Genomic DNA, 13987 nt, shown 5'->3' with positions numbered 1-13987 from the left:
ACACACACACACACACACACATATATATATATATATATATATATATATATATATGTATATATATATTCATATATGCAAATATATATATGTATATATATATGTGTGTGTGTGTGTGTGTGTGTGTGTGTGTGTGTTTGTGTGTGTGTGAATATGCATAAGTATGTATATATAGATACATTTATATATATACATACATATATATACATATATATATATATATATATATATATATATATATATATATACACACACATAAAGAGAGTGAGAGAGAGAGAGAGAGAGAGAGAGAGAGAGAGAGAGAGAGAGAGAGAGAGAGAGAGAGAGAAATAGACAGACATACAGACAAACTGACTGACAGACAGACAGACAGAGAGAGAGGCAGAGATACAGACAGACAGACAAACAGAAAGAGATGGAAATATGGTCGTTTGACGAAAAGAGCTATATAGATATAATCATAAATATAGGTATAGATAGACAGATGAATAGACAGATCGATAGACGGATATGAATATAGGTATAGATTGATAAATAGATAGATATAAATATAGATGTATATGCACAAATATATAGATACATAAATACATCCATATCTTTGTTTGTGAGTGTGTATATACATACGCGCGCGCGGGTGTGTGTGTGTGTGTGTGTGTACATATTCACTAAGCAACGGAGAGGGATATTCAACTTTGGGCTTCATTATGATGCAGTGTTCCTCTCTCACAGAAAATGGCAGACAGCAGAAAATCTCGAGAGCAAAGCAGGAACACTGCTTCACACGTGGCAATAACTGGTTTAAAGTTACAGGACCATTTTTTCCGATCCCTGCACGATGCTTCATGAATCTCTTTGCATTCTTATCTTGTTCATGATTTTTGTTTATTTATTATATTCTATAACAAGTAAATTGTTCTTATTTCCTTTTTATGTCTACGTCTACTAACAGTTTGTCTCTCCATCACTCTCTCCAAGACACCCTTTTTTCTCCTTTTTTTTTGTATTATCATTATTCGTGGCCGACTCCACATTTTCTAGTTAGCAAGTTGGATTTCGTAAATAAACGTGTGTGCTCATGAATTAATAAATATTGATGTGTGATTTCATATCAACCATAATCAACGTTTCTCTCCTCCTAAAAAGGAGAAGATTAAGATGATAAGGAATCATGAGAAACTACTCGTACAAACCAACTACTCAGCGGGTCTCTCAGCCAGCGACTTTCCCCAGCATCTTCAACTCTTGAAGTGAAAGATCCAACCCCCTTCAATGACCTTGTCTATTTTCCAGCGAGCGCCCACGGCCCCAGGCACTTTATGAGGACGACCCAGCTCCTTTCTTTCGGGGAAACAAAGAAAATTCAACTTACGCTGACGTCCACGGGTTTTCCAGTCATGGGGGGGTTGCTGGTCTCTGCTTGCCATCGGTCGCCGGGACATAAAATCGTAGAATATATCATCATCATCAGCATAGCAACTCAAAATGATATGCTCGGCAGGAACCATCTGTACCAAAGAGGTGGTTCTTAACTGCGTTATGCTTGTTGAAGCATAACGGCCTAGTAAAGAGATATGAAGTAGGATCCTCTAGCGACTCCCTGGAACTTCACGTTTTGATCCGGTATATAAGGCCTTACATCACCTTGATGGTTAGGAAGCAGCTACGCCATCAGGTAAACTACTTGTCGAATGCAGTCATTGCAAAGAGTTTAAGGTTATGAGCGTTTAAGGTTACACACGCATGCATATACATGCATGCGTGTGTATTTATGTATGTATGATGTATATATATGTGTGTGTGTGCATGTATGTGTGTGTGTGTGTGTGTGTGTGTGCATATATGTATATATATGTATATGTATATGTATGTATGTATGTATACACACACACACATATGTGTATATATATATATATATATATATGTGTGTGTGTGTGTGTGTGTGTGTGTATGTCTCCATGTGTGTATATATATACATATACATGTGTATATATATACATATATATATGTGTATGTATATTATGTATATATATATATGAATATCTATCTATCTGTCTGCCTATACAAACACATACACATACCCATGTACATACATACATACATGCATACATACAAGTATATATATGTATACATGTATATATATGGATACACACACACACACACACATATATATATATATATATTGTATTTGTCTATGTATATATATACACACATATATGTATAAATATAATATATTTATTCATATATACATGTATGTATGTATATACATATGTATTTGCCCTAAGTAAGACGTTAAACTGCATCCATTCATGTGAACATTACGAAGGCACTTGCATCCAAGCGTTCCTCAGCCCAGAATAAGGTTGCTCATGCAGATATAGTATTGTCATTACTTTCTTATTATTGTTCTACCCCCTATCACCGAAGAACAGGAAGAGAGAACGAAATTTCAAAGTAGTCGAATTTTTATTGACATGTTTTCACAGTTCACAATTTTCCAGAATGCACTCCCGGCTTCTCCCCCTCTCTTGCGCGGCGGCGGTCACGCTCCTAGCACTCGTGACGTCCGGGTCGGCCACGAGAGATCGAAGGCAAGGTAGGTCTATATTTGTGCTTTGGTATTGTTCTTCCCTCTGCCTCTAAGTCCTCTTTTTATTTCTCTCTCTCTCAGTAACGTATATATCTATCAATCTATATATGTATACATATACATATATACACACATTACTGTTTTTTTTCTGAATACACCTAATCATGTGTACATATGCGTACATGTGTGTATATATATATTCCTTCTTTCTTTCTTTTTCTTTTCTTTTTTTTTTCTTCTTCCTTTTTTTGTTTTTGTTTTTTTTCTTATTCCATCTTCACTTCTCTTTACATCCAGCCAGGTGCAGTGCCGGCGCACCATGCATCCCTATCGACTCCTGCCCCCGTGTGAGAGCGCTCTTCCTGTCTCCCAACGCAGGCGACAAGCAAAGGGCCCAGCAACTGGTGTGCGGAAGAGAGGGCAGACGTCTTAAGGTGAGCCTCCATGACCGATTAGAAGTTGCTCAGAAATAACAAAACTGTGTGAGGTATTTGAGTTAGTATATTGTGGTGAGTTTGTGGATTAAATTCAGTTAGTATGCCATGCAATTGCATAGAAAGTCGAGTGTATTTAAACTTCGGTTCCTTTAGCATATATCGTTTAGTAGTTAACTTCATGTTATTAATAATATTATTCTAATTGAATCCCCTTTTTTCGTTTGCTAGGTGTGTTGTGCCTCCTCAAACGTGACGCCAACGCCAACAACCATAACTGTAACACCAACCAGCAACCCCGGGGGGAATGGACAGCTGTTGCCCTCAACTTGCGGACAGGCCAATGATTTGGATAAAATATTCGGTGGTACAAACACCGTTATTGGCGAATTTCCTTGGATGGCTGCTTTGGGATATATAGGTATTTACGTGTTGACCTTTTATCGGCATCCGATATAGAGTCATTGTTGCTACAGTGAACAAGAATGAGACATCTCTGTATTTCGAAAGATTTTCATTTGTACAAATATTGTCGCCTCGTTGCTCCAGGTGACAATGGCTCTCTGGGCTGGAATTGTGGAGGAGCTCTCATCAACGACCGTTACGTCCTAACAGCTGCTCACTGTGGCCATCCAGATTTTCTGTCTGGCTTTACTCTGTAAGCATGATTAGTTTACATAATCTAGTAGAAGCAAGTAAAAGCACTTACGGTAAACAAAATACCGAATACTTCAGTTTTCGGTCTGGGGAACGATATTTAGTTGATTTAGATGAGCATAATCTAAATTCACGATGAGGTGCGATGTTCAGTGTTCTTGTCTAGCAATCTAGCTGACCTGGGTTCAACGTAACCATGTATTATTAGTTGTTATCATTATCATAATTAGTTAATATGTCTCTTAATACAATTAAATCTGCAATTTCAGGACTACAGTCCGTCTCGGCGAACACGACTTCTCCAAAACCCAGGACTGTAACTCAGCGGCAACCAAATGCTTGCCTCCTGTGCAAGACTTCGCCCCTGAGCAAGTCATCATCCATCCTTCCTTCAACAAACGTGCCAGCGAGAGTGATGATATTGCGCTCATAAGACTGAACAGGAAGGTGCAATTCAATGGTCAGTCATCTTCCTCTGCTTTTCGGGGATATGGGGAATGGTCATATGAATAGTCGTTGACTTCATTTGCATAATGCTCTTTTGGTCTGACGCGTTTTGTCTTTTGACTTCTTAGCTGCCGTGCAACCCATCTGCCTCCCTCCCGCTGGCTTAAACCTCGGCTCCTTCCTTGCGGGCAGAGACCCTGTTGTGATTGGCTGGGGGATAACGCAGAACACCATGAACGTACAGGTGCTGCAGAAGGTCGCGGTGCCTTTCGTTGATTTCGGCACCTGCAAAAGAGCTAATGCACCAGAAACACTGGTTAGCGGACAGGTCAGTCTCAAGCACAGTAAACAAATTCTTGTGACTGAACTTAAAGCTGTAAGATCAAAACAGTAAGAAACAAGGGTTATGATATTTCTTGTCACAATTTCTCAGATTTGTTTCGGCGGAAGGGCGGGACAAGACTCATGCAGGGGTGACTCCGGTGGCCCTCTCTTCTTGGACGCTTCCCCTGGCACCATCGTGAGTACTGGGATTTTGCAGCAGTTAAAGCAAGCAATCAAACGCACACACACACACACACACACACACACACCCACCCACCTACTTACCTAACTACGCACACGCATCCCCCCTTCCATTCCCCACGCTGCTTGAGCCCAATTCACAAACAATATTCTTTATCATTGCGTCATCCTTCCCTTCATTACTGTCCTTGAACAGCCTTCTCTCAGGAGGATTCACAATTTCATTCTCATCCTCCACAGCTGGGCATCGTGTCGAAGGGCGGGCCGTGTGGGAAGGCCGGCGTACCTGCGATCTACACCGACGTCCCCTTCTACAGGGGCTGGATCGTGCAGAATCTCAGACCTTAGGGCCAAAGTCGCTTATTTTTCCTACGGTGCCTTTGTTCTCTCACTAGTTGTGTGCGCAACTCACATCACTTCATTGTTGATTTATTGTTAATTAAATGTTGGATTTCAGTTGGATCAGTTTAAACAGCTACGGGAGATTAATCGAATATTTCTTTTGTAATTCTTTTCTTTATTTTTTTTTTTTGTTATCTGTAAGATACTTGAATTGTCCGAATGAAGCTTTATGTAATTATGAATGAAATGCATGGAAACAACTATTAACTTGTGATGTATGTCTTTTAATCAGTTAATCGTAATTAGGCCTATGTAGTTATCTGTTTAAATATAAATTTTCAGACGGTTTAAGCATCTATGTTTTTTTTTTTTTCCAGAAATATGATCTAAATAAAAAAACAGATAGCTTTGGGGGAATGTTTCTTGACCTTGATTTCTTGTATGCAATTAAATAATCCTGATAACGTAAACGACCGTAATTTCATGAAAAAACACTTCAGATTCATGCTCGTAATGAATAGCCTATTACAATTCTGCATGTACTTGTATACATATATATATATATATATATATATATATATATATATACATACACACACACATATACACACTGTGTATATATGTTTCTATACACATACATATACATATTTACACGTGTGTGTGTGTTCCTGTTTGTCTATCTATCTATATGTAACTGTCTGTCTATCTTTCCATAAATGTGTGTATCATATACAGATATATGCACACACACACACACACACACACACACACACACACACACACACACACACACACACACACACACACACACACACACACACACACACACACACACACACACACACACACTCACACACACACACACACACACACACACACACACACACACACACACACACACACACACACACACACACACACACTCACACACACACAAACACACACACACACACTCACACACACAAACACACACACACACACACACACACACAGCTGCCTGCGTCCCCGGCAGGCAGCTCCTCCGGCGCATCCTCGGCAGGCAGCTGTGAGGTCTCCGACCCCCACCCCCATTCTGAACCTCTTACCTTCTCCCCCATATACTCCTCCTGACCCTTGCTTCCCTTAGTCTCCCCTACACCCCCTTTTTGCTTTTGTCTCCCCTTTTACCTTTTTCTCCAACCTTTTCCTCTCTCTCTCTCTCTCTCTCTCTCTCTCTCTCTCTCTCTCTCTCTCTCTCTCTCTCTCTCTCTCTCTCTCTCTCTCTCTCTCTCTCTCTCTCTCTTTCTCCTCCACGTATCATCCTGACACCTGTACCCTATTTACTCTATTCGCTATTTTTCGTCTCTTCTAATTACTTTCTCTCTCGCCCTCACTTCTTCCTCGTTCATCTCTTTAGTTCCCTCTCCTTTCGTTTTCCTCTTTCCCTTACTAAGCCTACATTCATTCCTTACTTAATCTTCTCGTTTTCTCCTCTTCCCCGTTCCTTCGTTATGCTATCTTATCCTTTTCTCTAATATTCTTTTTCTAATTTCTCTCATTCACTCCTTGCATTCATTGGTTTTTCTGTTCTCTTCTATTTCGTGATTTACGTTTTTTTGTAACTTTCTCGCTTTCTACCTCCGGTGATCTCGTACTCATTTCTTTCATTTCCATCTCTCGGCTCGTTTTTATTTCTTTCATTTTCGTCCTTTTCCTTAAGCTTACGTCCTCGTACCTACCCCCTACCCTCCACCCTCGACGCCCTTGATACCTGGTCTCGATCCCGAACCGAACTTGATGATTGCCGCCCACGCATCCAACACGAATACTCTGTTGCTGCCAAATCATGTTTTCTCTGGAAAATGGACTAATCACAATTTGCCATTTTTATCTCCCGAGTGTTCCTCCCTGAGCTTCGAATGCTTCGAATCAGTGAGTGGCGAATAAGCCAGGCGAATGGACTTATTTTGCGAGGTTTTATCGTTTTTATTCCATGTAAAGTTTTTTTCTAGAGGGCGATCTAAATGTTTTTCATTCTTTTATGAATTTGTATTTTTTTTACATATAGTTTCAACGTTGCTATATTTCATTTTAATACCGAACCCCTCCCCTTATTTGACAATTTCATTTTACGTTATTTAATATTTTTACATTCTTTGAAAAAAAACCATTTAAATCTTGTTTTTTTAAATTATCATTTTTATTAATCTTACTTTATTGTTTTATAACGTTGAATATTTTTTCCTCTTTTTACGACCTTCCACGTCACCACCACCTTAATTATTGATTATATTTAGTATTGGAGACTCACTGAGGACACTGGGATATCTTTTGTGTAGTTGACAGATTTTACTTTGTTTTGACCTTGTTTTACAAATTAAGTGTACCGTTTTATTGATTTTATACTTACTGTGTTTTTAACGTTCTGTTAATCTGTTTTGAATGTATTTTATTGTTAGCTTCTTAATCCTTTTACTACTATTTTTTGTTTGAATAATTTTGTTAAAAGATCTACTGTTCACAATAATTGTATAAAAGTTTTGTTAAATACCTGTGGCCCGCATGTATAAATACCCATGGAAAATAAACCCATACGGCAGGTGTCTCTGGACTTGGTGTTTGTGTGTACCCCAGAATTACCCTTTACTGTGGTGTCACTGGATCAGCAAGGAGAGGTTGTGCATGAGTTAGAGATTGCTGGACGTGGATATTTAAGCTAACATAAGGTTTACAATCTAAGGGTTTTTGCATTGGCCAGCACCAGCCAGAGATGCCTCATTTTAAAGCTTAAGTCCCTTTTAATGTTCCCGTTCCTTCAGAACGAGCTTTTGTATTTTTTATTTGTTATTCATATTTTTATTTGTTAGTGGTGTTTTTTTGTTTTTGTTTTTTATTCATGCAAGGTCAAGAGCAACATGGCCAGACCATTTTCTAAGGGACGTGTACCTGGGGTATGGGACAATAAGTCTCCTCTCAGGGGAAGTGAACGGGCCCCTTCCCTCATTCTTTTGGCCTTAGGCCGCCATCCGCCGCTTAGTAGTGAGCTGCCTCTCTTACTGCCTCTTCCGGCGACCCACACCCACTCACCATCACCCCAAAAAAAAAAAAAAAAAAACATAAAAAGTCCAGGGACCAGGGCGCGAGGATAGAGACGGAGCCACCAAAGAAGGTACTGTCTGACGGAGACGCTGCAGGAGGAGGATGTAGACGCCCTGGGCATTTTTATTATTCTGAGGAGATTTGGCCCAAGCTATTCATGGTACGACGTCCCGATGTCCCACTCGAGGCCTGCGAAGGATGACGTCGGGAGGTCGCCCTTATAGATACGGGAATACCAAGATGGCGAGAGACAAGGCCGAGGGAAAATCTACAATGGGATTTGGCGCCAAACCCCTCAGCTAGTCCACGGACATAATTTTTGTTGTTTATTAGAATTTATCTGTTTGTTGTTTGTTCCTTTCTCTTAGTGTTTATATTATTTTATGTGTATTTTCTTCATTAAACTCCTTTATTTTGTTAAAATACGGCAATCTATTGATAAAATTTCATTATTAACAGAAACATTCAGAGAAGTCAGACGACTCTTTACTATAAGATGAGTCTAGATGCGCGAATTTCTCCTGGCGCACGACCTTGTTTGGATAAATAAGGTGGGGTCAACCAGCTTGTTAGCGCCAGGCATCGGCTCGTTACCTACGGTCGGCTATCCCTCAGATAACCGCCGTTGTCTTTAGGCTTGGTCATTTTATATGTGCTTTTTTCTTTTACGTACAAATCATGGATCTTACAGTGAGTCTGCAGTTTTACCAGGTATTGTTTTTTATTTGTTTTATTTAAGATTGTCCCTCCCATTTTTTTTACGTGTATTTGTATTGTTTAACTTTCATTTTTCCGGAGGTTTTATTTCATTGTGTTCTCGCTTTTGTTTTAATAATAATGGTATTGAGCTTTGCCTTTTGTTTCGTTTTTTTTTCAACCAAATATATAAGATAATAAGTTCAATAATGATAAATAATTAATCAATGAAATCTGATAATAAGTTATAATAAATTGATGAAATCTAAATACTTTTGATACAGCATAGTAAAGTTTTTAGAGTTTAATTAACTTGTTTCAACTCTTTCTATTTTAATAATAACTTAAACACATGTTTTAATTATCTATATTTCTGGTGAATGCTTTAGGCAAAAGACTGTTTCGTACATTCATGAAAGACGCTACCAAGTTTAATACCGCACAAGACATGCGTCAATGACAATTCCTCTGTGCTGGAACAGGGAGGCTGGAGGCTTAGGTCTCGTTGGGTCCTACGACCCCGCAAACTAGGGGGGGGGGGGAGACGCAGACAACCCTACAGCTTGTGTGGATGATTTCGGGCTTCCCCTTGACAGAAAGCCTTACAAGCTTCTCCGGTAGTTCGAAACATAGTTCCTCGTGGTGCCGTTTTCCAGACCGTCTGATCCTGGCAAGGTCGCCAATGTCAGGGTTCATTTTAGTAATCAGTGCGGTCAGGTCAACGGAAACACACCAGAAGAAACATAACAGGTTTTTCTACTAAGACACTGTTTACACACAACAAAACAGGATTTTTACAATACCATTAACAGGTATCGAGTACTATTAGTACTTCCTGAACAACATTAACTTAATATTTTCACTCCCGATATTCTCGTGTTATTGTTGTTGTACATATGACATGAAGAGGTAAGTGCCTTTCGTAGCATTTTAGTTACGTTTTACATGACGATAATGATAGCTGTTATTTTAAGAGGTATACCATGTCTCATTATTAACGATGTGATAGAACCTAATTCATTTTTTTCTTTATTAGAAAGAAAATACAGTGTGTTCAAGAGGCTATTTGTAACACCCATTTTGGAAATACTTAATATTGGTAAGGGCAAGGGAAACATAATTATTTTTTAAAGTAGTGTGATACTGATTTCAGCATTAAGAAAAAGTGTTCGGAGAGGGTGGAATAGGCAGGAGGGAATCTAAAAGAGACTTTGGTGAAGTTCTATACAGTGACCATTCCTTCAAGAACCCTCCTATTTTCATTTAGAGTGTCTCTTTTACTCAATTTCTCACTGTATATGATTCGTTTAGTTAACTGATATAGAGGTGCTAATACAACATTACAGATGAGTATACAGGGGCGAAATCGTGGTAGAACACTTTTGTTAATAAAATCTCTGCTCCGTGCAGGTAATGAATACGTGCCTGAGTGAGTGATTCCATGGACTATTATACCTTGGGCATCACACACACACACACACACACACACACACACACACACACACACACACACACACACACACACACACACACACACACACACACACACATATACATATACATATACATATACATATACATACACACACCAATCAATTCTAGGAGCTCGCGTCCTTGTCCGACTTTTCTGAAGATCTCCTCATTGGACACTCGATCGGTGTAAGGGATACGCGACATTCTGCGGCCTTTATATTTCGCCGAGTTTCAGCCCTCAACGTAAAGGACTCGCAATCATATAGGACGATCAACCAGGCAAAGGTTTTAATTTTTATTTAAATTGAGAGATTGCGGTCTGTTAGGATGTTCCGGAGTTTGGAGAATGCATATTTTGCTAGTCCGATTCTGCGTTTGATTTCCTAGCAACGACCATCTGACGTGACACGAGCTCCTAAATAACTGTTTCAATGCACAAGTTGGTAGGAGCTCCGACTTTGAAACCACCGTGCATTTTGTTTTCTTGCTATTTACATGGAGGCCAGGATGTTTGATGGCTACCACAACAGTATCAAAAGGTTTTTGGTTAGTTGTTCCATTGGATACGCGGACTGCTGCATATTGATCTTGGTAGATTGTCTGAATTAGTGTCATATCTTTGTCATCTATCTGGATATTTGCAAGGAATTTGAACAATTCTAAGTGCCGGTCCTTATCAAAAGCTAACTGATGAGGGCCTCTTTTCTGTTGTCGGGATTATCTTATCAGCTGCTGCTTGTGTAAGGAACTTTCTTATTCTGCACCCCCCCCCCCCCCCGAACATCCTACAAAATCTCCCGCTCCCGCGTATTTGTCGCTCAAAGTCTTCGTTCGTTTGCGATTTATCTTTTTGTCGTTTTTTTTTTGTTTTCTTTACGTGGACTTTGTGTGTCTTCGATTCATTTGGTGCTTTTGCTTTCGTCTGCCTGATAGTCGGTCTCTTTGTTCCTTAATTCATACATCGGTTTTACTGTGTTTGTTGTCTTTTACCAGGTCTCATTGGTCATTTTATTGAATTCTTACTGTTGTAAGCTATTTCTTTTTTTTTTACCTTTTTTATCATAAGTTAATTAGTTTGCTTGCTGACTCATGATGGAGTGAAGGTACATCTTTTCAAATGTCGTATTTATTATGACCTAAATTATTTTTATTTTCTGTTACTGGTATTTATTATCTTAATTTATGTTATGACATTCTTCCTGATATTTTAAAGCTGTAATCTGATGTTATTTAATATTACTATTCTATGTTGTTGATGACGTCACAGTGTATATATATGACTCAGTTTACCACCAAATACAATGTTTATAGCAGTCAGTGTGTATCATTTTTTTGACCCGAGAACACCGGATGCCATAGCTACAGCCACACAAAGAAAAGTGAAATCTTGAGAGAAATCTTGAGAGCCTGATGGTTTTATTTTACTCGGAGCTGGCCATGATCTCTATTCTTATAAGAAAACATGTACATTTAGTGATGCTCAGCTGTTTTATCTTAATGGTTTTACTTTTATTTATCTATATCTTTATTCCCTGCCCCTCAGGACTTGGGCGTGCTTGCTTTTATTCTTGTACTTGCTCTTGTTATTCTGTGCTTTTGCCTACTTTTAGCCTTTGTCATTTTACACAGTAGTACCCCACTTTACCACACCTCAAGGGGATCTGTACATGAGGGGATATATCAGCTACAGACTTGTGCTCCTTACAAGCATAAAGGGAAAGCAGTCAATAGAGCGGGACCCTTGGCCACGGATGCGCTTAGTTGATACGCCACAGACTCATTTTGGTGGCGGCGGCGGGATTTTCCAGTGAACAAGCATCTGCTTTGGTATTGCTTCTGAATGTTCAAACGTCCAGCTTAGCTGTTGTAAAGGTATCCGTGGGCAGAGCCCATTCACCACACCGTCAAATATGGCGGTGCCCCGTGAAGCGGAAAGAAAGGAGTAAGGGCCGGGAAAGGTGGGCCCTGTTTACTCTAAAAACAAAAAAACAAACAACACAACATCGCAATATACATATCCCTCACAAGCCCTCAAGGAAGATAGGGCTGTCTGTGGATGAGTGGTGTTGTACTCTCATTCCTAACTATTAATATGTAACACACCCAGCTTTTCCAACTAAGGCAATAGTCAGGACAGGTACAACCTTTTCTCCTTCGGGTCCGTCGCCTGACACTGTAAGATCCAGGGGGATACGCAAACACACGTTCGTCTTAACACTGTTTATTAGCCGGAATCCCCCCCCCCCCCTTATATATGCGAGGGGAAACAAAGGAATACAGAGTTTTGATAAAAAAATAATATCTACAATACAATTTGTTTGGGGGATAAAATAAAACACACTACAGAACTGGTAAAAAGTAAAACTTAATTATAAAAATCAAATAATAAAACTGAAAAGATAAAACGAAAAAAAAAAAGAATTATGACAGAAGCCTTACCATAAATAAAACCCGTAGCCAGTCTTCTAGAATCATGAAAATAATTTAAAAAATCACAGAACATAATGTAAGGTGCAAAGTCAGTGCTCGATAAGCAACAAGAGAGAGAAAGATACCAAAATCATCTTTGACTAGAAATCGAAAACAAACGTACGAACAAACAAACATACAGGCAAACAAAGGTTCTGTTGGCTCAGCAAATAAACTATAAAATGAGAAGGTAAGAGAAAGATATAAAAATAGCAAAACTAAAATCATGCTTGGCAAATAAGTTAAATTTAAAAACAAATAAGAGCGGCACTCTGGTAAAAAATAACAATAACTTCTAAAAGGCCCGACACATAAAAAATAAAAAGGAGGCGTTAAGCATCGAAAAAAAGGAAAGTTACTTTAAAATGTACAATAATATAAATAAAATGCCAGTCTAATGGCCAGAGTGGACATCAAAAAGGGTATGAGATATGGGGAGTGACAGCCGATCTGTATGCCGTATGTCCTCCAGGATCTTCCTACTTTTCCGTGGCCAGGATTTAAGGGCAGGATAAAGGAAAAGGGTGGGTCATGGGATCGTAGAAATACAAGGTAAAAATATCTAGAATAAGAGAACAGCCGAGAAAGAAAAGGTGAAAGATAAAGTGAACAAAAAAAGGATAGATGGAAGGGATAGATTTCTCGAACAGTACAAACATAGAAAAGACCAAGAAGTTTCAGAGAAAAAGGCTATATGTAGCAGCAGAATTAGGGAATACAGAAGTAGTAAAAGGAGAGAATGCGTAAAAGGAACTAGAATAAGGCAAAAGTTGGAGTAGACCAAGCTAGGCTAGGACAAAGGGGAGTAGGCTAAGTAGAGAGGAGGGAGGAGTGAGTGAGAGAGAAACAGAGGAGGGAGGAGTGAGTAAGTGAGAGAGAAACAGAGGAGGGAGGAGTGAGTAAGATAGAAACAGAGGAGGGAGGAGTGAGTGAGAGAGAAACAGAGGAGGGAGGAGTGAGTAAGTGAGAGAGAAACAGAGGAGGGAGGAGGGAGTGAGAGAGAAACAGAGAGGAGGGAGGAGTGAGTAAGTGAGAGAGAAACAGAGGAGGGAGGAGTGAGTGAGAGAGAAACAGAGGAGGGAGGAGTGAGTGTGAGAGAAACAGAGAGGAGGGAGGAGTGAGTAAGTGAGAGAGAAACAGAGGAGGGAGGAGTGAGTGTGAGAGAAACAGAGAGGAGGGAGGAGTGAGTAAGTGAGAGAGAAACAGAGGAGGGAGGAGTGAGTAAGTGAGAGAGAAACAAAGGAGAGAGGAGTGAGTGAGCGAAATAGAGGAGGGAGGAGTG

The 13987-nt window shown here is 39.5% G+C and overlaps 1 protein-coding gene across 2 annotated transcripts; it reads left to right on the top strand.

Annotated features, from left to right (window-relative positions):
- The first annotated feature begins 1618 nt into the window (after positions 1–1618).
- Positions 1619–5399, top strand: LOC125038163 (phenoloxidase-activating factor 3-like). 2 transcript variants are annotated; one of them, XM_047631519.1, is made up of 9 exons: positions 1619–1669; positions 2496–2590; positions 2882–3018; positions 3250–3439; positions 3568–3676; positions 3945–4135; positions 4251–4450; positions 4556–4642; positions 4888–5399. In XM_047631519.1, the coding sequence occupies exons 2-9, from the start codon at positions 2497–2499 to the stop codon at positions 4993–4995; spliced, it is 1116 nt and encodes a 371-aa protein (XP_047487475.1). In that variant the 5' UTR covers positions 1619–1669; position 2496; the 3' UTR covers positions 4996–5399. The 2 variants fall into 2 exon arrangements, with proteins under 2 accessions (XP_047487475.1, XP_047487476.1); XM_047631520.1 differs by having other exon boundaries at positions 1661–1669; positions 2481–2590.
- The last annotated feature ends 8588 nt before the right edge of the window (positions 5400–13987 follow it).

The sequence above is a fragment of the Penaeus chinensis genome, chromosome 24 (assembly GCF_019202785.1).
Source record: "Penaeus chinensis breed Huanghai No. 1 chromosome 24, ASM1920278v2, whole genome shotgun sequence".
Classification (NCBI taxonomy): Eukaryota; Metazoa; Arthropoda; class Malacostraca; order Decapoda; family Penaeidae; genus Penaeus; species Penaeus chinensis.
Note: the sequence above shows the minus strand (reverse complement) of the source record. Positions and strands in the feature narration are given on the sequence as shown.